Here is a 27,815-nt window from a genome sequence, read left to right as displayed (position 1 = left end):
TCTATTTTGTGAATGAAAGAACGAGAAATGCTAGCGTCCAATTTGAAAAGAATGGGTGTTTCTTACTCAAATCTAGGAGTTGTAAGTATTGAGCTAGCGAAGGTTGAACTCCCCAAAATGCCAATACAAGAAGTTGAGATTTCCCACGATTTGATAAGAGATGCCCTTAAGTCTTCGTGGATCTAGCAATCTGAAAAATCTGAAGCAACTTAACAAGAACAAAACCGCCAATATAACGATGGAATGCCGGGATGCCTCTGCGTCTCGAAAAAGCCGTGCCGCACCAAACTCTCCCGCAGCCTTAGCGCGCGTTGCGTCAGTATAACGCCCATAGAGCCCCCGGGCCCGACGTCGACGGCCCTAACCGTCCCGCTCCTCACGCCGTACACCGCCACACCATGGCGGGTGCCCAAGACGACGTCCCCCTCCTCGTCGCCGCCGACCACGACCAGGGGGGACGTCGGCATTCTATCCTGCCACGGCACCTCAAAGCGGTGACGAAGCTCCCACCTCTTTTCTCCTGTGGATGCAGAGGCAGCGCCTGCGTAACCCTCGAGCACCCACAGGTCCACGGCCAGCTTCCTGAACTCGGACGCCATGAGCGACCCATCCGCGACGAGCAGTCTGGCCAAGAGGTTGTTGGCCACGGGCGGGGCAGGCATCCGCCGGAAAATCTCGTCCGCCGTGTCGAATGCCGCCATCTCGCCAGACGAACCAGCCTCGGGGTGCCTCAGCCAGTGCAAGTGCCCACGGAGAACCGCCGGAGTGATCATGTCACAGCCAGAGGTGGAAAAGAAGTCCCCGATGCTCCCGGCTTTCACGTTGTCTAGCCGGCGGGGCTTGTTGGCGCCGGTCGAGAAGACGTAGTAAGCGGCGTACGCCGCGGGCCAGTCGTCCTCGATCGTCACGTGACACAAAAGCTGGTACTCGCCGGACGGGTGGTGGAAGTAGAACCCTGGTACGCGGAGGTATGCAAGGACTCCGGCGACCGGCCGCCGTGCTCAATGTGTTGGCGGCGCAGCCGCGGGAGCTCGGCCCACTGCCGCGTGGTGGGGTTGGAGACGAGGTACTGGCCGGCGACGGCCGTCCCGAGCAGGAGGAGTCCGTCGCACGAGGCTAGCGGGAGGCAGAACTGCTCGCCCAGGAGCTCCGCCTGGGGTTTGGTCGCAGGGAGGCGCGCGAGCGGACGGCGGGCCGGGCGGCCCGGATGGCGAGTGGAGACGGACAGAGCGTCCAGGTGCACGTAGTCGTCGGCGTGGCTTGTCGTGGTCCTGGCGTAGAGGAGGATCTCGAGCGGGCGGCAGCGCGCGTGGGCGGCGAGGAAGGCCGGGCTGGTGGCGACGCGGCGGAAGTCGTTGCAAACGGCGCGCGCGACGAGGACGGACCTGGTCGGCAGGTGGGTCAAGATCTCGGCGATAAGATCTTCGCCAAGATCAAGGAGGTGCTCCATCGTCGATCGATGATCTGCGCTTTCCCTGCTCCCTGCTTCGACGTTAATCAAGGAGGTTTTTTTTTTATTGGAATCAATCAGGGAGGAATCTTTGTTGAATCGAACTCTCATAAACTCATACCATGGCTATTATTCACGAGTTTGGATATAGGCATGCAAGTTTTTTTATTTTCTTCAGAAAATGTTATTAGACAAACATTAGATTTCTAGCAAGTTTCAGCGAGCGCTCGGCCTGTCGTCGGATCATATGCACGATCATCGTATCTGAAACTCATTTGCTAAAAGCATCTTCAGCCGCGTCCCTAACAGGCCCCCCAGGCCCTTTTTCGGCCCCGGCGCCCAAAAACGGCTCAGTCGCACCCTCAGGAGCCCATTTTTCGCCGGGTTAGATCTGAAACTAGCGCCGGCGGACCTAACTGAACCCAGCATGCTGGGCGGCACTGGGGCAATTGTTTTTGGCGCGAAAGAACGACAGGCCCGTCAGGTCAGCGACTCCAGCATGTTCCTGAAAAAATATAATCATTCATCGAATGTGTTGAAGATTCGCGCATCTGAATTTTGTTAACATATAAGGTAAAACGTTAAGTAACATGATGATGCACTCTGAAACAAAGAGGAAACCTGATGAAGGTTCGTGGATCTGAATTTTGTTAATATATAATATTCATGATTTTTTTCGTCAATGCATGGTGCTAATCTTTGTTTTGGTTGCATTGTGCCAAAGGTTACACAGTGTTGTGTCATAATCTTGGTTGTTTCAAAAAATATATATATATATATACTCGATGCTAATTGAGGGAGTCCTGGATTAGGGAATGTCCGGATGACCGGACTATACCTTTAGCCGGACTCCTGGACTATGGAGATACAAAATTGAAGACTTCGTCCCGTGTCCGGAAGGGACTTTCCTTGGCGTAGAAGGCAAACTTGGCGATACGGATATGTAGATCTCCTGGCATTGTAACCGACTTTGTGTAACCCTAACCCTATCCGGTGTCTATATAAATCGAAGGGTTTTAGTCCGTAGGACAACATACAGAACAACAATCATACCATATGCTAGCTTCTAGGGTTTAGTCTCTCTGATCTCGTGATAGATCTACTCTTGTACTATCCATATCATCAATATTAATCAAGCAGGACGTAGGGTTTTACCTCCATGAAGAGGGCCCGAACCTGGGTAAAACTTCGTGTCCCTTGCCGCCTGTTACCATCCGGCCTAGGCGCACAGTTCGGGACCCCTACCCGAGATCCGCCGGTTTTGACACCGGTATTGGTACTTTCATTGAGAGTTCCTCTGTGTCGTCGCCGTTAGGCTTGATGGAACTACGATCATCAATAGCGATGCAGTCCAGGGTGAGACCTTCCTCCCCGGACAGATCTTCGTCTTCGACGGCTTCGCACTGCGGGCCAATTCACTTGGCCATCTGGAGCAGATCGAAAGCTATGCCCCTGGCCGTCAGGTCAGATTTGGAAGTTTAAACTACACGGCTGACATCCGCGGGGACTTGATCCTCGACGGATTCGAGCCACTGCCGAGCGCGCCGCACTGTTACGACGAGCATGATCTAGCTCTGCCACCGAATAGTGCCCTGAAGGCCGCACCCGCATCGGCTTCGACCCTTAATTCGGAGCCTACTGCGCCGATCGAGGATGGGTGATTGGACGCCGCCTCGGGGGCTGCGATCCCAACGGCGATCGAGCCGAACACCAACCCCGCACTCCGCGAGACTCGTGACTCCAAGGAGCCGGACTCCTCTCCGGACTCCGAACCCTCCATGCCCCTGCCGATCGAATCCGATTGGGCGCCGATCATGGAGTTTACTGCCGCGGATATCTTTCAGCACTCGCCTTTCGGCGATATTCTAAAGACACTAAAGTCTCTCTCTTTATCAGGAGAGCCCTGGCCGAACTACGGTCAGCAAGGTTGGGATACGGACGATGAAGAAATTCAAAGCCCACCCACCACCCACTTTGTAACCACTATCGACGATTTAACCGAAATGCTCGACTTCGACTTTGAGGACATCGACGGTATGGACGTCGATGTAGGAGACGATGAAGAACCAGCGCCTATTGGGCCCTGGAAAGCCACCTCGTCATATGACATATACATGGTGGACACCCCAAAAGAAGGAGATGGCGATGGAACAGCGGAGGATGACCCCTCCAAGAAACATCCTAAGCGCCGGCGTCAGCGGCGCCGCTCAAAATCCCACCAGAGCAAATACGGTGATTCCAGCACGGGAGATAATAATACTCCGGAGAGTGCTGAAGAAAACCCCCTCCAGCAAGATTCAGCGCAGGAGGATGAAGAAGCCAGCCCTCATGAGAGAGCGGCAGACAGAGAGGTCGAGGACGATAACTATACGCCTCCCTCCGAAGACAAGGCAAGCCTCAACGACGACGAATTCGTCGTGCCAGAGGATCCCTTCAAGCAAGAGCGTTTTCAACGCAGGCTTATGGTCACGGCAAGAAGCCTCAAGAAAAAAACAGCAACAGTTTAGAGCTGATCAAGATTTGCTAGTCGACAAATGGACTGAAGTCCTTACGGCCGAAGAGCATAAACTCGAACGCCCCTCCAAGAGCTACCCAAAGCGCAGATTGCTACCCCGGTTAGAGGAGGAAGCACTTAAACCTACATCACCAGCACTCGGTACGGCCGACCGGCCACCTCGTGGCCACGACAGAGAGGCCTCTCGGCCCTCCACTCAAGCCGCACCTCGTACCAAGGCGCGGGAAAATGTGCCAGACCTGCGAGATATGTTGGAGGACAAGGCAAGGCAAACAAGATCGATCTACGGATCGCGTGGGCGCCCCACAACTCGAGACAATAACCGTCACGCTAGACACAAATCCGGTAGGGACGAACACAGTAGACAAAGCTCATTGGAGCTACATCGTGATATATCCCAGTACAGAGGCGCCGCACACCCACTATGCTTCACAGACGAAGTAATGGATTATCAAATCCCCAAGGGTTTCAAACCCGTAAACATCGAATCATATGATGGCACAACAGATCCTGCGGTATGGATTAAGGATTATCTCCTTCATATCCGCATGTCCCGCGGCGATGATCTCCACGCCATCAAATACCTCCCACTCAAGCTTAAAGGACAGCTCGGCATTGGCTTAATAGCTTGCCAGCAGGATCAATCAGTTGTTGGGAGGACCTGGAAGCCGCATTCCTCCACAATTTCCAGGGCACTTATGTGCGACCACCAGACGCCGATGACCTAAGCCACGTAATTCAGCAGCCAGAGGAATCGGCCAGGCAATTCTGGACACGGTTCCTCACAAAGAAAAATTAAATAGTCGACTGTCCGGACGCAGAGGCCCTAGCAGCCTTCAAGCACAATATCCGTGATGAGTGGCTTGCGCGGCACCTTGGACAGGAAAAGCCAAAATCTATGGCCGCACTCACGACACTCATGACCCGCTTTTGCGCGGGAGAAGACAGCTGGCTTGCTCGTAGCAACAATATGACCAAAAACCTTGGTAATTCGGATACCAGGGACAGTAGTGGCAGGTCGCGTCGCAACAAGCAGAAGCGCCGCACTAACGGCGACAATGCTGAGGATACGGCAGTTAATGCCGGATTCAGAGGTTATAAATCCGGTCAGCGAAAAAAGTCATTCAAAAGAAATCCTAGGGGCCCGTCCAGTTTGGACCGAATACTCGATCGCTTGTGCCAGATACATGGCACCCCCGAAAAGCCGACCAATCACACCAACAGAGATTGTTGGGTGTTCAAACAGGCAGGCAAGTTAAATGCCGAAAATACAGACAAGGGGCTGCATAGCGATGACGACGAAGAGCCCCGGTCGCCGAACAATAGTGGACAGAAGTGTTTTCCCCCACAAGTGCGGACGGTGAACATGATACACGCAACCCACATCCTAAGGGACGTATACGCGATAGAGCCAGTCGCCCCGAAGTTCAACCCATGGTCCTCCTGCCCGATCACCTTTGATCGAAGGGACCATCCCACTAGCACCCGTCATGGCGGATTCACCACATTGGTTCTAGACCCAATTATTGACGGATTTCATCTCACTAGAGTCCTTATGGATGGCGGCAGCAGCCTGAACCTGCTTTACCAGGATACAGTGCGGAAAATGGGCATAGATCCCTCGAGGATTAAGCCCACAAAAACGACCTTTAGAGGCGTAATGCCAGGTGTAGAAGCCAACTGTACAGGCTCAGTCACACTTGAATTGGTCTTCGGATCTCCGGATAATTTCCGAAGCGAGTTAATCTTCGACATAGTCCCATTCCGCAGTGGCTATCACGCACTGCTCGGGCGAACCGCATTCGCCAAGTTCAATGCGGTACCGCACTACGCATACCTTAAGCTCAAGATGCCAGGACCTCGAGGAGTAATTACGGTCAATGGAAACACCGAACGCTCTCTCCGAACGGAGGAGCACACAGCGGCCCTTGCAGCGGAAGAACAAAGCAGCCTCTCCAGGCAGTTCTCCAGACCGGCCATTAAACGTCCGGACACCGTCAAGCGCGCCCGGAGTAACCTACAACAAGACCGCCTGGCACGTTCCGAGCAGGCGTAGCAATGCGGCCCCAACCCCAGCCCTCGCAAAAATGCGACACCAGTGCTTCGCGTGCATAACTACGCTCTAGAAATACCATGGGTACAGGGGGAGGGGCAGCATCACGGCACGCCCGAAACACGGCTTAAACCGCACCAGGGGCTGCCGATTCTTTAATTTTTTCTTACTTTCAGGACTCCATTCTTCGGAAGGCCTATTCGGCAGTTCAATTGCCGCACAAATGATGCAAGAACCAGGGAAGCAGACAAGCCATGCCGCATTACAGAACTCCTAGGTGGTCTCTATCACGAGCAGTATACCTGTTTCGCTTACCATCCCGCAGCCTACCCCTGGAACGGACATGTTAAATAGTCCAGCCTTTTGCTTATCACATTATTTGTATCGTTCTGCTTTGATCGCAGCTCTTTTTAATAAACAATGCATAGCCTTTGTCTAGTTTCGCATTATTCTTTTTTTACAAATATATGTTCCTTAACGGCATGTTGCACCCGTACACTTTGGTACGGCCAAAATACGCCAGGGGCTTTAGTACCCCTCAATATGGTGTGAGAAGTCCGAACACTTTAACAAGTGCGGCACCCCGAACTTATAGCATTATATGCATCGGCTCCGAATCATGTCTTGGGTCAATAATTGGGTTTGCCCGGCTCCTATGTTTTGGTGCCTTACGTTCCGCTATATCGGCTAAGGTAGCACTAGGAGAACTACTGCGATTGTCCCTAGTTGAGCTGGGTCGAGCACCTCAGTAGAGAAAGCTAAAACTGACTGTCATGATGAAGCGCGAGCTGGTCGCTGTTCAAAAGGTTTTTCGAGTCCCTAAAGACTTATACCGCTTAGAGCGAGGAGTCGGCTCTGTCCGGCCAAGGCGTGGATAGCGCCCCGAACTCGGTCTTCCGAATACCAGGGGCTTCGCCGAAATTTAAAATTATAGAATTCTATGGCTAAGTGAGAGTGTTCAAGTATTATAGTCCGATTGCCTTGTTCCTTATGCCTTACCCGCCGCTATCTTTTTCACCTCATCCAACTCCCGGAGGGTCTTCTGGGATTCGGCCTTGGCAGACTTGGCATTTTCAATAGCCACTGCGAGCTCGGACGCTCGCGTCTTTGAGTCAAACTCCAAACTCTCATGTTTTTCCATGAGAGCCTGGAGCTCTTGCCGCACCTTGCCAACTTCGGCCTCATACTTCTCCCGCTCGGTGCGCTCCGTGGCCGCCCTCTTCTCGGCCTCGACCAGCGCTTGCTTAAGGGTCGCCACCTCAGACGTGGCCCCTACAATAGCCACGATAATCCTATCATTTTTTGCAATTGCACTTTTTTATATATATTTAAAACATGGTATTTCTTACCTTCCTTCTCCTCGAGCTGCTTCTTGGCACGCCCGAGCTCTTGCTCGGACTGCTCGAGGTTCTGCTTTAGCGTGCCCACTTCCGCAGTCAGTGCGGCGGACGCCAGTAGAGAAGCTTGCATATGCATATTGACTCCTTTTTGTTAGATTCCTACGAATTTTATTTGATCCTCTATTCGGCTTTTCTTCCCGAACGCCAAACAGAGTATCAGGGGCTACTGTCTATACGGTAATATTATTTACACATTCTTTACTTACCTCAAAGCCTGTTAAAAGGCTAGTACAAGCTTCGGTCAGTCCGCTCTTGGCGGACTGAACCTTCTGGACCACCGCACTCATAATGGTGCGATGCTCCTCGTCGATGGAGGCGCCTTTGAGCGCCTCCAACAGATTGTCCGGCGCCTCTGGTTGGACGGGGGTCACCAGCATGGAGGGCCTGCTCCTCTTGGAAGGAGGTCGCCCGCCGGACTCCGGAACCTTTGAAGGTTCCGGAGCGGTGTTCGGCCTAGAGCCGGACTTGGAGCCCTGGGAGATTTTATCCCCTTCACCCCTGGAGTCCGGGAGATCGCCTTGCGGCGCCTCCAGGACCACCTCCTCCTGGCTTGGAACCTATTGGGACAACACTTCGGCGTCGTCCGTAGGGCGGGGAGAGGAAGCCGTCGGAAGGGAATTCACATCCGACGAGTCCAGTGAACCGCTCGACGACGCGTCGAGCTGGTCTTTGGGTGGGCTGCATAATCATATTCGACATAAGGGAAAGCTGTGCAATAAAGGAATACTATGAATTACTCTGGTATCCGGATACTTACGATTTCGCCAGGGGCTTGGCCCTGGGCAGCCACTCCTCTTCGCCGTCGTCGGCGTTGGTGGAGTAGTCCGGAGGAAGGGTTTTCCCCTTCTTGGACCCTTCGGCCTCCCCAATTGGGGCGGCCTTCCTTTTCTTCCCTTTCCCCGCTGGAGGGGGAGAGGTCTCTTCTTCCTCCTCCTCGTCTTCATGAGAGGAGTGCGTCTTGGAGTCGTCGGATGATGGATCCGACGCCTCCTGGCGCCGGGCACTCTTTCGAGTCCCCGTGGCCTTATTCTTGGCCTTCTTCTCCGGCACCACATAGGGTGCCGGTACCAGCAGCTTCGCCAACCGAGTGTCCGCTGGGCCTTCGAGCAAAGGAGCCGGACAGTTGATCTGTCCGGACGTCTCCTGTCAATCCTGTCAAAGGTAAGGAAGCTTCGATCCCGCATGGAGTCAAACAATGAAAAACTAATACCTTGTAAAAGGTAAAAACAGCTTACCGCACGAGCGTTACGCTGCGTGCTGAATCCGCAATCCTCGGTAGCGGATGCGGGGCCTCGGCGCCCTTGAAAAGCACCTTCCAGGCATCTTCGTACGTCGTATCGAAGAGCTTGCTCAAAGTTTGGTGCCGCGCCGGCTCGAACTCTCACAGGTTGAAAGCCCGTTGTTGACACGGGAGGATCCGGCGGATGAGCATAACCTGGACTACATTGACAAGCTTGAGATGCTTGTCCACCAGGGTTTGGACGCATGTTTGGAGTCCGGTCAGCTCTTCTTTTTTACCCCACGACAGGCCCGTCTCTTTCCAGGAGGTGAGCCGCGTAGGTGGTCCGGATCGGAACTCGGAGGCTGCGACCCACTTAGGGTCGCGCGGCTCGGTGATGTAAAACCACCCTGATTGCCACCCCTTTAGGGTCTCCACAAAGGAGCCCTCGAGCCATAAGACGTTGGGCATCTTGCCCACCATGGCGCCTCCGCACTCCGCCTGGTTGCCGCGCACCACCTTCGGCTTGACATTGAACGTCTTGAGCCATAGGCCGAAATGGGGGCGGATGTGGAGGAAAGCCTCGCACACGACGATAAACGCCGAGATGTTGAGGACAAAGTTCGGGGCCAGATCGTGGAAATCCAGGCCATAGTAGAACATAAGCCCCCGGACAAATGGGTGGAGAGGGAAGCCCAGTCCGCGGAGGAAATGGGGGAGGAACACCACCCTCTCATGGGGCCTAGGGGTGGGGATGAGCTGCCCCTCTTCGGGAAGTCGGTGCGCAATGTCGTTAGACAAGTATCCGGCCTTCCTTAATCTTTTGATGTGTCCCTCCGTAACGGAGGAGACCATCCACTTGCCTCCCGCTCCGGACATGGCTGGAGAAGGTTGAGGTGGGGAGTGCGGACTTGGGCGCTGGAGCTCGAGTGCGCGAAAATGGATAGGCAAAGGAGGAAGAAGGCGTGGGTAAAAAGGTGGATCCTTATCCCCTTATATGGGTAGACGCGACTATGCGTCCCCACCAGCCTGGTAAAACTCGTTTGTCCCCAAGCGCCGTAATCAATGGCGCGGTTGGGTTACCCACGCCCGTATTGATGAGAATCCCGGAATAAGGGGACACGATCTCTACTTTAACAAGACGTGCCAAGGAAACCGCCTCGTATAACACGCTGAGGTGGGATAATAAAACGATTCGAATAAAGGCTTGGCCGTGGTGTGATGTCACACTGCAGAATACGTCAGCAGATTAGATTTGTGTAAATATTATTCTCTCTATGGCAATATGTGGAAACTTATTTTGCAGAGCCGGACACTATCTTTGTGTTCAAAATCTTCTATGAAGTACTTGGAGGAGGAACCCTCCTTACAATGCCGAAGACAATCTGCGCGCCGGACTCGTCGTCATTGAAGCCTGGTTTAGGGGCTACTGAGGGAGTCCTGGATTAGGGGGTGTCCGGATGGCCGGACTATACCTTCAGCCGGACTCCTGGACTATGAAGATACAGGATTGAAGACTTTGTCCCGTGTCCGGAAGGGACTTTCCTTGGCGTGGAAGGCAAGCTTGGCGATACGGATATGTAGATCTCCTGCCATTGTAACCGACTTTGTGTAACCCTAACCCTATCCGGTGTCTATATAAACCGGAGGGTTTTAGTCCGTAGGACAACATACAGAACAACAATCATACCATAGGCTAGCTTCTAGGGTTTAGCCTCTCTAATCTCGTGGTAGATCTACTCTTGTACTACCCATATCATCAATATTAATCAAGCAGGACGTAGGGTTTTACCTCCATCAAGAGGGCCCGAACCTGGATAAAACTTCGTGTCTCTTGAGTTTTTACAGTGAAATTCCAAATCTAGAGTTAGTATGTACCCACCATGTCACTATGAGCCCACAAGTTAATTAGAAACACTAGTTTTAGTTCGTCAAAACTACATTACAGATATACTCCTTCCGTTCCAAAATAGATGACCCAACTTTATACTAAAGTTAGTATAAAGTTAGGTTATTTATTTTAGAACGGAGGGAGTAATTCTAAAAAACCTACATTATAGATTGTTAACGTCGTCGCATAATATTAGCACTTGTTATGCGGTCGTCAAATGTAGATGGCTGCCTCCAGTTTTGAACCGCGCGTCGGACCTCATCAACTCATTGACAGAATCTGAACGACGACAAGCCGGGATGCCGCCGCACCTCGAAGAAACCGTGCCGAAGCAGCAGGCTCTCCCCAAACACATACCGTGATGGGAGAAGACGGTCTTCTCCCGACTCGTCGACGTCGACCACCTGCCTGACGGTCCTGCTCCTCAGGTTGTACGCCACCACGCCTTGGTTATGTCCCAGGATGACGTCCCCTTCTATCCAATCCCAATCTTCCATGTTGGTTGTTACATAAAATCTGTAAGTAAGATTACGTGGGTCTAGCATTACTGCTCGCAACCTCGCAGGCATCATGCATGTCGGTTTTCGTACGACCTCGCGCGTAATACTGATGGGCTCAACGATGGATGCCGTTGCTGAGCCGATGACCCGCGGAACGGTGCCGGCCACGAGTCTACCGTCATGAGGACAATTAAAGCACACACGGCGGTCGGTCGTACCTAGCTATGGTGCTAATCTTACTAGAATAAGAATCTTGATTTTTGCTTCTGACGATTCAATAAGTGTGTTTGTTTTCTTAGAAATTGGTTTGGTTCCGAATTAGTGGAATCATTTTGCTCTCATTCAACTCAGATTACTCTTTGATATAATGATTGACATTTGATGTCTACATTTTGATTTTGTTGTCGAGTGAGTATGTTCTTTCTGTCAAGCGTGCATGTTGATCTTCAAGTCCGCGTGCCACTAAACTTGCAATATTTTGTGTGGTGCTATCATGCTTTACCGTATTGGACTTTCAAGATCGTGTCTGCATTGGAGAATGATTTTTTCTTCACATATGTGAAGTTAGAGAGAGAACATATAAGTTTTGAAATTCTGAAAACCCGAGACGGATAGCTAGGCGCAATTAAAAAATACAGTTTTGCTAAAGCACATCTAGATGTGCCATAAGTATTGCACATCTAAGTCCTATGTTGATCTTACGTCGAGATTCGTGTGGATATTTTCTTTTTTTTTCTTTATGCTTGATTCACTCACTTAGATGTGCAATAATTAAAGCACATCTAGATGTGCCCTAGACACACCCCTTAAAAAAAGTACTATCATGCTTGCAAAGCCGAGAAAGTGCAAACTAAATTAGCATACACTTAGCTGCACTGCAAGTCACAGTAAATATAATATATTTTAACCAAAGTTTACCTGCTTGGGTTTCTGTTTTGAACGGCGCGTCGGACCTTATCAAACTCATTGACATGATCTGAACGACGGCAAGCCGGGATGCCGCCGCGCCTGGAAGAAGCCGTGCCGAACCAGGCTCTCCCGAAACACATACCGTGATGGGAGAAGAGGATCGTCTCCCGACTCGTCGACGTCGACCACCTGCCTGAACGTCCTGCTCCTCAGGTTGTACGCCACAACGCCTTGGTTATGTCCGAGCACGACGTCCCCTCCGTCGCCACCCGCCACGAGCAACGGCCGTGTGATCGGCCACCGCATGTCGACGCGGTGCCGGTGCTCCCACGTCCCCTCGGCCGCGCCACCGCCGTAGCCCTCGAGAAACCAGAAGTCCATGAACAGGTGGCCCAGCTCGGCCGCCATGAGCGACCCGTCCGCGACGAGCAGGTGCGAGTGCATCTTGCAGGTCACGGGGGGAGGCGGCATCCGGCGGAACGTCTCAGCCACGGTGTCGAACGCCACCATCTGGTCGGTGAGGCCGGCCTCCATGTGGTGCAGCCAGTGCAGGCGGCCGTGAAGCACCGCCGGCGTCATAAGGTTGATGAAGCATCTGGATTTAGGGGGAATCCAGTGGTCGTAGACGACGATCTCCTCCTCCATGGGCGTGGCTTCTTGCACGCTCATGAGTCGCCGCGGCTCCTCGGCGCCGGTCGACAAGACGCAGTAGTGTGGCGCTTGGGCGTCGAACTCGTCGTACTCGTACGAGACGTGGCACAGTAGCCGGTACTCGCCGGAGGGGTGGTGGAAGTAGAAGCCGGACTCCTGTGGCACGGCGCGGCTGCCCTGCTGTACGACCAGCCGTGGCAGGTCGCTCCACTGCCACGTGGCGGGGTTAAACACGAGGTACTGCTGCCGGGCGCCGTCGCGGATGAGGAGGAGGCCGTCGCACGAGGCCAGCAGGGAGCAGTAGAGGTTCAACCCACCGTCGAAGCTGTCAGGGAACGTCGCGACGGTCCGCCGCGTCGCCGCCGCCGGCCGATGGGCGGCAACGGCGACGGCCACGGCGTCCAGGTCCAGCTCGGTGGCGGCCTGCGGGAGGCCGTCGGGCCCAACCACCTCGGCCTCCCTTCTGGTGTAGACGAGGAGCTCGAGCGGGCGACAGCGCGCGTGCGCCGCGAGGAAGGCCGGGCTGTCGATGATGCGGAGCCACTGTTTGCAGACGGCGCGGAAGCGGAGGACGTACTTGGCCGGCAGCCAGGCGAGGACCTCCGCGACCAGTCCCTCGTCGAGGTGCGCGTCGATGCGCAGACCCGTCTTCTTCCCGGGCTGCTCCATTGAGAGTATTTAACCAAAAACTACCATATTTACCGGAAACGTGACGAAAAACTATCACTCTACGTTTTTGTGCGAAAAACTATCAAATTTTTTCTAAACCGTGACAAAAAACTACCAACTCGCGAAAACGCTCGCTTCGCCCACGCTAACCCCATTTCTGACCGGTTGGGCCCGCGAACAGTTGCCACGTGGGCTAACGGGCGGCCGGCGCGCGTTGGCGGCCGTTAACGGCGCGTCCGCTGTTGGAACGGCGGCTGTCGGTCGGCTGATAAGTGAGAGCGAGCGAGCTCAGCCACTCGCTCATTCTCTTCCTCCTCGCTCGCTCTCACTCATCCTCATCCTCTCCCCTCTCCCTGGTGCTGTGAGCTAGGTTAGCCTATCGCTGTCGCCGCCGCGGCCATTGCTGCTGGTAGAAGTTGAGGATGCCATCCTGGAATGACGAGGAGAGCTCGGACGAGGACATCAACATGGTTTCAATGGATCCTCAGCTCTTTGTAAGTACATAATGGTGGAACAGAGTTAGGGTTAGGGTTAGTTCATCCAAGTTGGAGATTCCAAGTTGCTTTTGGTTTGATTCGAAGTTTCTTTTGCAGGAAACCCCTGACACTGTGGTGGAACCATTTTTCTGTGGTTCTTACACTGAATCTGAGCCGGCGTGCATGATGCATCATCAGAGGCCGAAGAAGATGGTGGCTTTTGAAGGTGCTTTGACTGGGAGGCGATTCCTGGGTTGTCCTGTGCAGCAGGTATTAAATCTTGAACGCTAACTTGTTTTGCTGGTGGAGATGTGTGATGTGTTTTGCTGCTGGAGATGTGTGGTGCAGCATGTGGTGCCGAGATGTGTGATGTGCAGAGATGTGTGTTGTAGTTTAGAACTGAAACTTGAAAGTGCCATACATATGAAAGCTATATGTGAAAGTAGATCTTTAGTTAACTGAATTCAATACATGACTGAACCTGAGAACACCTACATGCAGAGATCTTTAGTATACTGTGAACTGAATGTATTAGTTAGGTATTTACTGAATATAGCTGTTAACTGAAAAAGAACAGAGTTAAATAAATTTATATTTACTGCTTAATATAGCTGTTAACTGAATTTATCTCTGATGCCAAGTCAGGTGTTGTGTGCTTACTATGAAAGAATTATGTTTGCATAATTCAGATAGCATATTGATGTAGGTGTGAACTTTGGTTATCTGTACTTAGTTTGTTACTAAGTGATTTGTGCTTAATTATAAATAATTGCTTATGTAGGATGTAGGTGTGAACTGTGGGGTTGTGGAGTGGGTGGATGGTCCTTGGCCAGAGATTCTACAAAGGTGCCTAACAAGGATTTGGGACATGTACCATGAGCAGAACTTGGGGAGGGTGAAGGACAAACAAGCCCATGAGAAAGAGGTGGCCAAGCTACAGAAGGAAATTGATTTCCTATCAAACAACTACAGCCAGTTGATGGAAGATGTATCCAAGCTTTTTGACTATCAAGATGGCAAGATGTCTCATGACATGGACTATACCAGTCAGGCAATCAATGATCTAAATGCAAAGAAGAAACAACTTGAGGGTCAAGCAAAGATTGAGATAAATATGGAAAAGATGAAGCTTGCCAAGGAGCAAAGGTGCATTCTTCAAAGCCAAGCAGATATCATTAAGAACATGAGGAAGGCCATGGAGGAAGTGGAGGGGGACAGGGACCTACTTAAGAAAGAGAAGAAGAAGCTGGAGTATCTGATTGCTGATCTGGTCAATGCTGGGCATGCCAGCAAAGCTAAGCTGGAGAGGATCAAGGCAATTATGAATGAGTGAAATGCTTGGTGTGTGGGTTAAGTAATTAGTAGGCCTATATATATATAGCTGGCCTTGAAATGTCATGCATGTTAGGTGTATATTTTGGGAAAGTTTCATGTGCTTTCAGAATGGTATGAGAGAAGAAGGTACTGTTATGGTTTAAAAACTAGTTGGTTTTATCTATGATGTAATGAGTATTATGTTAAGACCTACTATGCTAAGTGAGTACTCATGCTAAGTTAAGTAAGTAAGAATGTTTTATCTATGATGAGGTTGCTTTACTCTGCATATATCATATATAGTAAGTAGCTTAGATAGTGTGACAAATAACTTAACATGTGTAGCAAGTAGCAAGTAGCAAGTAACATATATAGATAGTCTGACATAGATAGATAGTACTGCCATTCATAGTCTGACATAGAAAGCAACTAGTAGTAGATAGTGTCTAACATAGAAAGCAACTATTAGTAGATATTGCCTGACAAAACTAAACCTAGGAACTTACTGAACTTACGAATGTTCAGGACTGACAAAACTGAATTTTTTTGCACTGACGTAACTGAAGGTAGCACTTCACTCCTCCTTCTTCAGCATCTTCAAGCGCTGGGAGTGGCGCACTGCAGTCACGGCCGCCCTCTTCTTCTTGCCCGGCGCCGGCTCCACCACATCTTCCTCGCCGCCATCTTGTTCTTGCTTCACCACGACGCCGTCTGGGAGATCGACCTCCGGCAGCGCATCCACGTGGATTGGGAGGTTCTTGTCCCCCTCCACGGCGTCGAGGACGGGAGCCAGCAGCTGCACTTCAGGCTCGTCGTCGGAGAGGACGACGACCTCATCCACCTCGTCGTCAGATTCATCAGACAACTCCTCCTCATCATATTCACTGGACTCGTCGTCAGAGAACTCGTCGTCTGAAGACTCGCCGTCAGAGTCGTCAGAGGGCCCAAGGACCCATGGATTGCGCCTCTCCCAGTAGGCATTGTTGATTGGGGCTGGGAGCGCGAGGACGGTGTCGGTGACGTGGTCCGCGGCAGCCGGCGGCGTGGTGGATGAGCGGTACATCCACCATCGGGCGCGTTGCCTAGGGTCGGGGGAGCGCTGCACCTCGCGCATCGCCCACAGCAGAAGGGACGGAGGGGGGATGGTGCGGCCGGTAGGGAAGGCGCGCTGCTTTTCAGCAGCTGTCATCACCTTCACGAGGCCGCGGGCGTGGTTCCTCATCATCGCTAGACTGGGGAACCAGCGCGCAATCTCCCTGTACTGCGCGCGCATCTCCTGGTTGTTGCCGGCGAGAGCTTCGATGGCCAGCTGCCAGTCCATGGCGACGGCGGCGGCGGTGGTTGTCGGCGGCGATTTCGACAGGAGAGAGGGAGAAGCGGAGTGGGCGGTGCGAGCGGCGAGTGGGCGAGTGAGCAGAGAGCGTGGTGGGTGGACACGTAATAAAGTCGTAGAATCCGAAACGGTTGGGTTTACTCAACGCACGCTCACCACGATAGCGGCTGCAACACACGCTGAATAGACGATGTGGTGGGCAACATATAATAAGTTTGGCCGATGCTAGTCAAACAAATCACTAGCACTAGCCCATTGGTATTGAAAGCATGGTTACAACCAACTGGTCCTGGGTTTGAGCCCCAGGGCAGACATTTTTTGTGCATATTTTTTTTGAACTGTAGAAACGGCAAAGTAAAACAAAAAAAACAAATTAAAACAATTAAAACATGCACCTAAACTGCACAAATGGCAAAGTAAAACAAATAAAACAAAACACTAGCACTTAACCCATTGGTATTGGGCACAAATAAGTAGCAACCATACATTCAACATTGCACACATGTTCACATGTTTGAATTTAAGCAGTCTAGTAGCAGAGCACAAACTTAATACCATACAATCAAACTATGTAGCAGAACACAAACTTAGTAACAAAGTTTCAATGGTTTCCACTAGCACTAAAATATAGTGCAAACTTGCTAGGGGGTTTCCTCTTCCTCTTGCCTGCTAATATCCCTGGTTCTGCAGTGGATGCTCTTGGTGCATTGAATGTTCTTGTTGATGCTGATTCTCTTGGAGCTCTTGTTGATGCTAATCCTGTTGGAGGTGCTGGTGAAGACCTGGCTGCTCCTGTAGAAACAGTTGATGCTGAAGCTCTCTTATCTGTTGCTGTTTTTCTGTTCCTCACTGCTTTAGGAGGTGGAGCAGATAAGGCTGGCATCTGTGAAGTTTGGTGTTGATGTGGTGGTTCTGGAGGTGGGTGACTAGCACTAGAGGAACCCCTAAAAATCTCTCTATTCTCATGCATGACAGAATTAAGATAGTTAGTACATAGAGCAGACCTAAAATAATTAAACAACTATTAACTAAACAAAGAATGCAACATTTTCAAATGACCTGGTGTAAGTTCTTTCTCATCTGAAGACTTGGGTTTAGAGCTTTCCCACAGTAAGTAAATCTATGGCCCTGTAGACCACAATTGCTGTATGTAATTGTTCCCATTCTGCTTGTGTCTTTTGGTGCAGGCACCTCAAACTGGCCCTTTCTCCTAGCTGTTTGTTTCTTCCCTGCTTTTTCTTTGAACACTGGTGGCTCAATATCCTGAGTATGGGTGTCAGGCCAGAATCTAGGACCAGGGACAGGGTACACTATGTCTTTGTATGCTTCAATATATAGTGGTTTTTTGAAAAATTCATGCACATAGTCCTCCGGGTGCATGTGAATCTTGCTCATTGCTGCTATTGCATGACTGCATGTCACACCTGTCATGTCTCACCTCCTGCAGTCACATGAGTTAGTAGCTAGGTTGACACAGTACTGATTTTCCTTACTAGAAACTTGCCAAATGTCAGGACCAGCCTTATGTGCCTCACAAAATTTGGCATACTTCTTATTCTCCTCTAGTTTCTCTGAATAGTTGGGTGTGATCATCCACCTGTTGTTCTCTGTTTTTTCCCTAGTCTTCTGCCTTTTGATCATCTGCTTAGTCCTTATTCCTTCAAACATAGTTCTAATTGGTTTGGCCCTAACATCAAGGATCATTTTGTTGAAAACCTCACTAAGGTTGTTCACAACAAGATCAGTTTTGCAATTGTAATCCATTGAAGACCTACACCAAGTCTCCTTTGGAATTTTTGTAAGCCACTTCCAGGCATCCTCACATTCTGCTTTAAGCTCTGCCATTGCTAATTCATGGCCATGTTTGGTGAATGAGTATCTAGGCTTATCTACTAACTTTTTTAGTTCTGCTCCTCTGAAACCAGCTGACTGAAAATTTGCATAGATGTGCCTGAGGAAGTATCTCTGAGGGGAATCAGGGAACACCTCATTTATAGCCTTAAGAAGACCCTGATTGTAAATTAATAACCATGGTCATGAACAAAAACAAATAAATCCAGTAATAACTATATTTATCTGAACTACTGGCTAAGATAGGTTGCATACCTTTTGCCTGTCAAAAATAATGGTGTAGGTTCCAAATTTGCTTCCACTTCCAATGCAACATCTTAGCTGGGTTAAGAACCATGTCCAACTTTCTGAATCTTCCTTATCAACCACACCAAAGGCTATGGGGTAGATGTTGTTGTCGCCATCTCTTCCTGTGGCTGCAAGAATTTGTTGTCCAGTGGTTAGCTTGATGAAGCAACCATCATGCCCTGCATCCATACCCAAATTAGCTACCAAAAAATTACAACAAGATATTTTGAACAAAATGCAGTTATATATTTACCTATAAAGGGCCTGCAACCATTAAGAAATCCTTGCTTTGATGCATGCAAGCAGTAGAACATGTACTTAAATCTAGGAGTTGGGGCAGGGTTTTCTGGGTCCTCAAATGTTGTAACTACACACCTGCTACCAGGGTTTGTGTCAAGAGCTGCTTGTAGGTAGTCTCTCAGTCTATAGTACTGCTCCTTCTGGTCACCTTGTACAACCTTAATAGCCTTCCTCCTTGCCCTATAGGCCACACTCTTTGATACATCAACTGAAAACTTGACTTTGCTGTTTTTAATTAGTGAATCCACGGGTGCTCTAGGATCTGCTCTAAGAGAAGGCTCAACTACCTTGGAAAGCCACTTAGTAGTAACCTTTGTGTTCTCTGCTGATGCTGGACAAGTGTGCTCCATGTTACACTTCTTAATGCAAAATGTTCTTTCATGAGCTATCCTGGAGGCACACATGTAAAATTCACATCCATGCTCTCTCTGTGAACACCAAACAATAATTCTTGTTGGAGTGTTCCTGTGGTAGTGAAAAGACCTCAAAGTCCTTATATGAAAATCTCTTAATGCTTCTCTGAACTGGTAAACAGAATCAAAACACAAGCTCTTGCACAAGAGTAAATGTGAATTGGGAATTGAAGGGTCAAAATATACCCTTTCCTTCATCTTTTTCTTACTACTCTTTGTCTTTGGCTTCTTCATGATGTATGGTAGTTCAACTTCATCTTCTTCTTCCTCATCACTTATGCCTGCATCACCAGCAAAACAAAACTCATCTGCTTCAGGAAACCAATCTTCAAAACGTTTTTTCTCTACCTCATTGTGACATCTGCTAGTTGGCCCAGGGTTCTTCACATGTTTCACAATAGCAGTACTTTGCAATGTTGTTTCCTCTTGAGAGGTACACTCTATTTTCATTTGTTGAACAGCTTCAGCACTCCCATCTGAATGAACTGAATCATCAGAACAAAATTCAGACACTTCAGTGTCTCCTTCAAAGTGGTTCAAATCTGCCTCGCTTTGAATCCTGCTCCTCTCAAGCTGAGCCTTTCTATCATCTATCTCATTCTGAAGCTCAGATTGCTCCACAACCTTTTGCACACAGCAACTCTCTTAAGTGTTCATGTAATTCTGAATAGCCTGTGTGCTTATTCCAGGTTCAACATCTCTCACAACCTTTATGTTCACAACATTAACATGATTAAAAAACTCCAACATTTCATGAACACTAGCTTCATTACCTAAATACTTTACTCTTTCAGATCCAATTTCCTCCTCCTTCACATAGTACATGTAATCACTCTGCCCATACCCTTCACTAGCAATGAGTGATTGTAGAGTAACAAGAGATATATCTGACTCATATATACCCCTTTTCACAAGGTTTCTTCCTTCTAAATGAAACCATATCTCCCACTTCTTGTCAGCAAAACTGCAGAAATAGGTGCTCATGAATTGAATTGAAAATGACAGAGCTACAAGTGCAATACAGTTTACTACACAACAATCTCTAACAAACACATCTTACTAATTTGCCAGATTGAAGCAGCTAACCAATTCATGAGCAGCTAACCAAATTGACAGATTGAAGCAGCTAACCTAGCAGATGATATTTCCATACCTGCAACCCATTGGCGATGACTGGGCGAGCTGTGCCTCCTGCTGCTGCGAGCCAGCCTGCGTCGAGAAGCTGGTGCTCCCCAACCAATTGTCGATTGAGCCCGCAGCGTCCAAACTTGTGCCACCGCCGCCAGTGTCATCGTCGCTGCCGCCACCACCCATATCGCCGACGCCCCCCTCCGGAACCACCGCCGCCATCTTCGTCGTCGCCGCCGCCACCTAGTTCAGAGAGAGGGAGGGGACGGAGAGAGTGCAGCGAGAGGGGAGAGGATCAGATCTTGACCCATTGGCCGACCGACAGCCGCCGTTCCGACAGCGGACGCGCCGTTAACGGCCGTCAACGCGCGCCGGCCGCCCGTTAGCCCGCGTGGCAACTGTTCGCGGGCCCAACCGGTCAGAAACGGGGTTAGCATGGGCGAAGCGAGCGTTTTCGCAAGTTGGTAGTTTTTTGCCACGGTTTAGGAAAATTTTGGTAGTTTTTCGCACAAAAACGTAGAGTGGTAGTTTTTCGTCACTTTTCTGGCAAATGTGGTAGTTTTTGGTTAAATACTCCTCCATTGATGATCGATTCGATCCACCACCCTCGTCGACGTGGAGGTCCGGTGGGAGGTACTCCTACGTATATTATACTACCATCGTTCACGGGCTCGACAAGGATTGCTCAGTGTACAGTTCGTCAGACATGGACACGGCCGAAGCTCCCGGTCTCTTGATGGGCCAGGCCGCCTCGATTGGAACAAACAAAAACCACTACCGTTATATCAGGCCCAGTGAGGACGGTCATCGTAGAACAGCCCGCCACGAAGAAGTCCAACGTGCAAGGTGGGCCCTGCTAAACCTGTCCACTCTTGGGTCACTCGGAACCCAAGTCAAGTTTTTTTTTGCCTAAAAAACCAAGTCAAACTTTTTAGAACACTCCAAAGGGCAGGGGGCTCCTTCATTTCATTAAGAAGAGGATAATTGGCCGGTTAATCAGCGATAACCAGGTGAAAGTCTGATATAGACACACAAACCTACCACACGATTGGTTTAGGAACAACCGTGCAAAAAACCCGACCACACAATTGATTAAGGGACAACCGTGCAAAAACCCTAACCACATGATTGATAAAGGGACAATCATGCAAAAACTCAACAACCATGACAGACCGGGCCACCGGTGAATCGCCGGAAAGCCACCGACACGGAGCAAAACCATATCAGCACCTCTTAGGGCCACCGCCACCCCGGCATCTAAGCAGAAAACTCGAAGTCGCTGCCTCAACTTCCACCGACCCCACCTCCAATGAGACAAACCAACGCAGCAAAGAACCGAGTCGGCGTACGAAGTGTCGAGTCTCCAAAGGCAGCGCCTCGAAGGAGGGAGCGACGAAGACGCCACCGTCGCCCACTTCGGCCGAGGGCATAGCTAAGTTTTCACCCGGAGATCTAGGGAGATGGGCGACAAGAGGTGCTCCACGACAATGCCTCAAAGGAGGGAACGACGTCCGAGGACGACGCTGCTGTCGGTCCTGACCAACGCCAGGGCTAGGCTTCCACCCGAAGCATTCCAACCACATCTGTCACACCAACCTCCAACGAGCAAGCCAACAGCCTACAAGCCACTTCGTCTTAGCCGAGCTTCGGATGTCGAGCAAGACAGTAAGATGTATTTTGTAATCAAAGTAATCTTGTCATAGGGTCCCAGTCAATGTGTCTATCCATTGTATTAGATTGACATTTTTGCATGTGGTGAAGACTAACATGTTAAAATCATGTATATGCTTGTTGTTTATGGTTCGACTAATAATAAAGATGTGCAGTTCAATAAAAATTGTATGAGATTTGACAAAGTGTTAGTGCGATGATCTAGCGATTTTGATTTATCTAGCTATAGCTATGACGATCTACAGGTGGTGCAATTATTAAATACTAACTATATGTGATATGTTTATGTGCGGTCATGTAGATCTAACATATGTGATATGTTTGTGTATGTTTTATGTAGACCTATTGTGTATAATTATGAAGATCTAACTGTTGTGGTATGATTAGGCACATATATGTTGATCTAGTGTTTATTTTTAGGTACATTTATGTATGTCTAATAGTTGTGATATACTAATAAAGTGATGGTCTACTGTACCAACGACCAATTTTTTCCCTTTTCTGGCTTGTGTATCACTTTATTTTCTATATATTTCTTCTTTTAGTTAGTGCATAATAGGAGGTTGAAGTCAGAAATCCCTATGTTATGGTACATTTACATGATCATTTCTAGCTTAGTTTTAAAGAATAGTCTGTGTGCTGAGCATACAACCACGTGGACTCGATACTTAATGTAAAAAGAATAGGCAATCAAGTGTTTGTGTCTTTCCTCATTAACTTTCAAATGTACGTATATCTAATTCTTGTGATATACATGTAAAAAGAGTTTTATATATTCAAATAATAGTTACATCATCTACCAGGAGGGCTACAATATAATTCAGAGGCTCCTCAGACCAATTATAAGTTGTAGAAAACCTAGCTACCTCGCAAGCTCATGAGCAACCATATTTGCTTCCCTATTACAATGTTCAAAGCTAGCGATAGAAAAATCACAAGTCATATAATAACAGTCATAAAAAACAGTTGTCGCCGCTCCCACATAATGCCCTCCATTCTTCATGATTTCAATGACCTTCAGATTATTTGAATTGATAACATGGCGATTGCATTCAACCGTTTGCGCGAGGGATAATCCAAATCTCAGTGCCAACGCCTCAACCATGAGAACATCTGTACACCAACCAATTCTCATATTCCCCAGCAGTAAAAGTGCCTTTATTATCTCTCAGAACCGCACCAGTCGTACACGTAAGCAGCTTTGGGTCGAAGGAAGCATCAACATTAAGTTTTGCAAAATGCATTGGGGGTCTACTCTAGCCCCCTCTTTTCATTGTAGCATTTAGAGAGGAAGCAAAGACATAATTAGCCACTAGATCATTGAAAGCGCACGTTGCTGCGCCCGTCTATTTTGGCACTACAATGTTGGTGATAGAAGGAATTATATTAGAGGTTTTACTCTAGCAAAATTAATACATGAATTATGATATAACACGTGACTTAATTAGTAATTTTTTTGTAGGAATATGTTAGTGGAGTCCAACCAGGCAGTGACTCGGCAATTTTGCGTGTGATACAAAATTTAAACATTATTAGGCCCCATACCACATATGTAGAAAGATATTATTATTATCATCATCACTCAATCATTAAGGTATTATAACTGATTCTCAAACAAGAAAATAGGTGATATTTTTCCCATAAATCACATCTTGCCCAAAAAAATTGTGCTTTATTAGTACGTCGACACCCGAGCACCCGTACATTGCCATGCACGTCTAGTTTTCCGGTAGCATACAACGAATTTATTTAAATATATACAATGAAACGTATAGCGAATGTCTCCTGTAAGATAAATCACCAAAGCCTGACCATAGGTGTGTTCTTATATGCTAGAAGTTTTAGCGAAAAAACAGAGAACTCTGAAGGCGACACACGATCAGCCTTGAACGACCTCTCTAAGCACTAAAATCATAAGCACATAGGTCACCTTGTGCAATCTTGGTGTCTCTTGTTGATTGTACTTGGTTGGTTGTTTGACCTTCTGATCATAAGGCACACATTTTTCTTTATTTTACTGCAGTTTATCGATTGGTGGTTGTGTAAACTGATAAATTCATCAATTAGTAGTTTCGGTCCTCCTACATCAGACAAATATATTGAGCGAAAAAACAGTACATATACCAATTGAAAAACCATTGCTTCCAAAGGTTTAAGAAGAGTATTTCTTCAGATATCAAGCTTGAATTCATCCGCAAAAAAAGAGCTTGAATTATAATCCTCCGTGATACTATGATAGGTTCTTTGTGCAAATATATATTACATGTGTATAAAGGTAAGCTTTGCATTACCCAAATGGTCCAAGTATGCCGGAGAAATTGCTCAATGCAGCACACTAAGAAATATTTTAGTTGACCATTTAATTTGACCACACTATCACAAGTATGCCATAGAGTTAATGTATATTTCAGAAAATAGTTACACACAGGCATGCTTACTAAGAAATAACTTATCGTATCATGCACTGACATATATCAGCAGCTCTGAAAAACTTGCAGAAGCAAAAATAGAATGCAATAGACTAAAACTTGTTGTTGAAGTACAAGGAGACCAGTTCATATCTAAAGTCATCACCTGCATGTAGCCGTATTAGCATCACAACGTTGGTGAGGGTAATCTTCTAAAATAATGTGGGTAATAACCTAAAAGGTATTTGTATTGTTGAAGGATTGGGCGATGTCAAGAATATACCATGATGTGAAATTAGCACAAACTTTTGAAATTTGCTAAATCAAGTCAAAGATAAGTAATTTGCATCTACCTCCAGATCAACTCCCATGAAAGGTTGCCTCAGAGTACTTCAGCTCCCCCGTTGCAATCACATCATATTTCTCATGAAGACCAAGTTATAAACTCATACTTCAAATACATAAAAATTGGACTGGCATGCACAAACTACTTTTAAATTAAGCCTAATGCCATTAATAATTGTAACCTCTATATTAGGATACAAGCCGAGTAGTAAGATAGATAGCAATAGCATAACTTGGCATGGAAAAAGCATATGAGGACACACACACACACACACACACACACACAATTATGATGATGAATGAAAGTATACAAACTGCATGTATTTTTCACAAAATATACAACTACATATACAGCTACTAAGAATATTCAAAACTGTAAATCTTGACACTTCCACTTGTCAACATTATGTGTCCATGTTAATTGCTTAAATGCAAAGCATAGGGACAGTTGGCATAGTCATACATTCTACATGGGATACCAAATTTTAGATTCTTTCTGTATGAGTAAACAGTACAGAAAATAACGTCCTTTCCTAAAAGAGAAAATAATAAAATTGTAAGATTTGATAGGCACAAATCAGCAAAGTCAACATATTCTGTACAATAATAAAAGAACCTTGGAATATACAGCTACAGTACAGAAAATAGCTTCCTTTCATAAAAGAAAAATGGATAAAATCTTAACACCCGACAGGCACAAATCATCAAAGTCGACGTATGCTATACATTAATAAAAAAAGTCTTCACATGTTATTTTCTTCAGAGAAACAAACATATCTTGTACATACATTAATAAAATAATATATTCACATTTATTTTCTTTAGCCATGTGATCAACTGAAGGAACAAAGTTTCTCTCCGAGCATTATTTGTGTGAACCCAAAAGTAAGCATAATTAGCAATCTCACAGCCATCCATGAGAAATTTGTGGAACATAAAAAAATGTGGGAGGGGGCAGGGGGTGCTCACCGTGGCCCTCCCAGCCGCAGGACACCACCACTTTGTCGATCTTTCTCCCACCTGCCTCACGAATCCACACCAACCAGCAGCAAGGTGTGCGTGCGTGCTCATAATCCACACCAACCATCTCGAGTTTCTGCAATATTTTTCAAAATTATGAAACATAAAACTAAAGTTGCATTAGCTGGCGAATATTAGACATACAAAATGTTGTAACAAATTGAATATAGTTTTGAGCCTCTTGTTTGGTTTCATATATATGCCGCATTCAACATGGATCAGTATATGAAATACCAATTAGCTTGGACTAATGAGTGGCTAGAGCATGTGTGAAATCTGAAATGAATCAAGAGCTATCTGAAAATTTAACAGGTAAGCTTAATAAAAAAAATACTTACATGAATCAAGTGATATCTTCCAGAAGGCCAAATAAGCATCTACATGCAAGCAGGATTCAGAAAGCCACAGAGGAGACAGGGGGCAGGGAGAAAACAAGCACATGAGTACAGTACAGACTAATGCAGACGGGCAGAAAATCTACTGTGAAGTAGGAGTTCAACCACGGTACCTTGTACAAAAAAATCATACATATGAAATGAAAGGGGAAGGGAAACGTGGATGTTTACCATACTGGTCACCGGCCAATGAACACAACGCGAAGACAACGGCTGCAAAAATTGATAGAACCGAAGGGATAATCCTACTGCCTGGTTGTTGTTAAATTCAGAATGGGCATTAGCGGCATCGTCATGATGTGTTTCGCGATATACCTTAGCCTTGACCTTCTCCCCGCGGCCAGCTGTCAAATGCATCGATAGCCGGGACATCAAACTGGAGAGGTCTTCACCGCGCCGTTGTCATCGCCTTCCCGTTACCTTCAAGGACGTCTTCATCAAGGGGCATCCGCTGCCGCCGCTGCCTCAATAGGGTTGCGAGTGTAGTGCTGCCCCTTCGCATCTTCCTTGCGCATTGGCGGCATCTCGCCCAAGCTGGCAGCACATCAATGATTCACCCTCGATCATAAGAGGAAAGGGATCGGGAGGGACGGGGCTTGGGGATGAGTGGAAACGACGGCTGCAAGAGTAGCAGCGGCCCAGAGAAAGAGGAGGTCGAGGGAGGCGGCGGCGTACCTAGGGAAGAGGAGACCTGCATCATCGTGCCTCCTCTCGTACCCTCTTTTTTTAGGCGTCCTTCTCTCGTAGTACTCTTTTTCTCCGCATCGTGTCGATTGGCTCAGTGCAGGTGTGTGTAAGGAGGTTGCTAGAGGCCCATTAGGCCCAATTTATCCGGAGCGCCCAAAAAAGTGACCGGAGCAGCGGCCCAGAATGGTTAGCGATCGTTGTTAGCGAACATAACCGGATTAGGAGCAACTCACAGCTCATCCAACGGTCAAAAATGCTTCAAACTGATGATCAGACAGCCGGGAGCGCTGATGCCTTGAGAAGGCTGGAAAAGTGTTCAGTATTAATGTATCTAAATAAGAGGTCAACAACCCATACTAATCTGATAGGCATCTTGAGTTTTATACTCACACACATTTTTGGTACCCAAAGTGGATAACTCCTAATCAGGAAGCACAAGTAAAAACCTCAACGACAGACTCACCGGCACGATCAACTTCACAAAGCCCTTTTAGTAATATCAACCAACCCTAACATCCTCCAAACCTCTTTAGCTTTTTGGCATACAATCATTAAATGTTTGGAATCTTCTATTCCATTAGAACAATAAGGACATTGATGCGAAACTTTGATGTGTCTATTAGCTAGCATAACACGACATGAAAGAGTATCATGCAACATATGCTAAATAAAAAATTACTTTGGCCGAGCACGGCAACTTTCAAGTCTTACTCAAAATAGGGTTGTCTTTGACTTGCCTCATACCATGAGTCCTACACCATGAGTCCTACGAAGTTTCCTCCCATGCTGGTTATCCATTTCCACAAAATAAGTTGATCTGACAGAGAAATTCCAATTTTTTTTATAAAATCCCAAGCAATAAAGTCTGACATTTCATGCACTAGAAGAGGGATCTCAAGAACCTGTTGTGCATCAATTGGCCACAATAT

General features: G+C 48.0%; 4 protein-coding genes across 4 annotated transcripts; 1 reads left to right on the top strand and 3 right to left on the bottom strand.

Annotated features, from left to right (window-relative positions):
• Nucleotides 1-209: 209 nt before the first annotated feature.
• On the bottom strand, nucleotides 210-1,450 carry LOC147983887 (F-box protein At3g07870-like). The gene is made up of 2 exons (XM_087540899.1): nucleotides 997-1,450; nucleotides 210-955 (listed from the first exon to the last, which is right to left on the bottom strand). Exons 1-2 carry the CDS (start codon nucleotides 1,448-1,450, stop codon nucleotides 210-212), a joined length of 1,200 nt encoding a protein of 399 aa, XP_087397025.1.
• Nucleotides 1,451-11,991: 10,541 nt separating this feature from the next.
• LOC147983886 (F-box protein At5g49610-like) lies at nucleotides 11,992-13,257 on the bottom strand. The gene has a single exon (XM_087540898.1). The coding sequence runs from the start codon at nucleotides 13,255-13,257 to the stop codon at nucleotides 11,992-11,994; it is 1,266 nt and encodes a 421-aa protein (XP_087397024.1).
• Nucleotides 13,258-13,679: 422 nt separating this feature from the next.
• Nucleotides 13,680-15,066, top strand: LOC147983885 (uncharacterized). The gene is made up of 3 exons (XM_087539624.1): nucleotides 13,680-13,751; nucleotides 13,851-14,003; nucleotides 14,515-15,066. Exons 1-3 carry the CDS (start codon nucleotides 13,680-13,682, stop codon nucleotides 15,064-15,066), a joined length of 777 nt encoding a protein of 258 aa, XP_087395750.1.
• Nucleotides 15,067-18,468: 3,402 nt separating this feature from the next.
• LOC147983884 (uncharacterized) lies at nucleotides 18,469-19,592 on the bottom strand. The gene is made up of 2 exons (XM_087539623.1): nucleotides 18,773-19,592; nucleotides 18,469-18,698 (listed from the first exon to the last, which is right to left on the bottom strand). The coding sequence occupies exons 1-2, from the start codon at nucleotides 19,464-19,466 to the stop codon at nucleotides 18,469-18,471; spliced, it is 924 nt and encodes a 307-aa protein (XP_087395749.1). The 5' UTR covers nucleotides 19,467-19,592.
• Between the last annotated feature and the right edge of the window lie 8,223 nt (nucleotides 19,593-27,815).

Source organism: Triticum urartu, chromosome 2A (genome assembly GCF_056163025.1).
Source record: "Triticum urartu cultivar PI428250 chromosome 2A, HENAU_Tu73, whole genome shotgun sequence".
Taxonomy (NCBI): Eukaryota; Viridiplantae; Streptophyta; class Magnoliopsida; order Poales; family Poaceae; genus Triticum; species Triticum urartu.
This window is presented reverse-complemented; position numbering and strand designations above follow the sequence as displayed.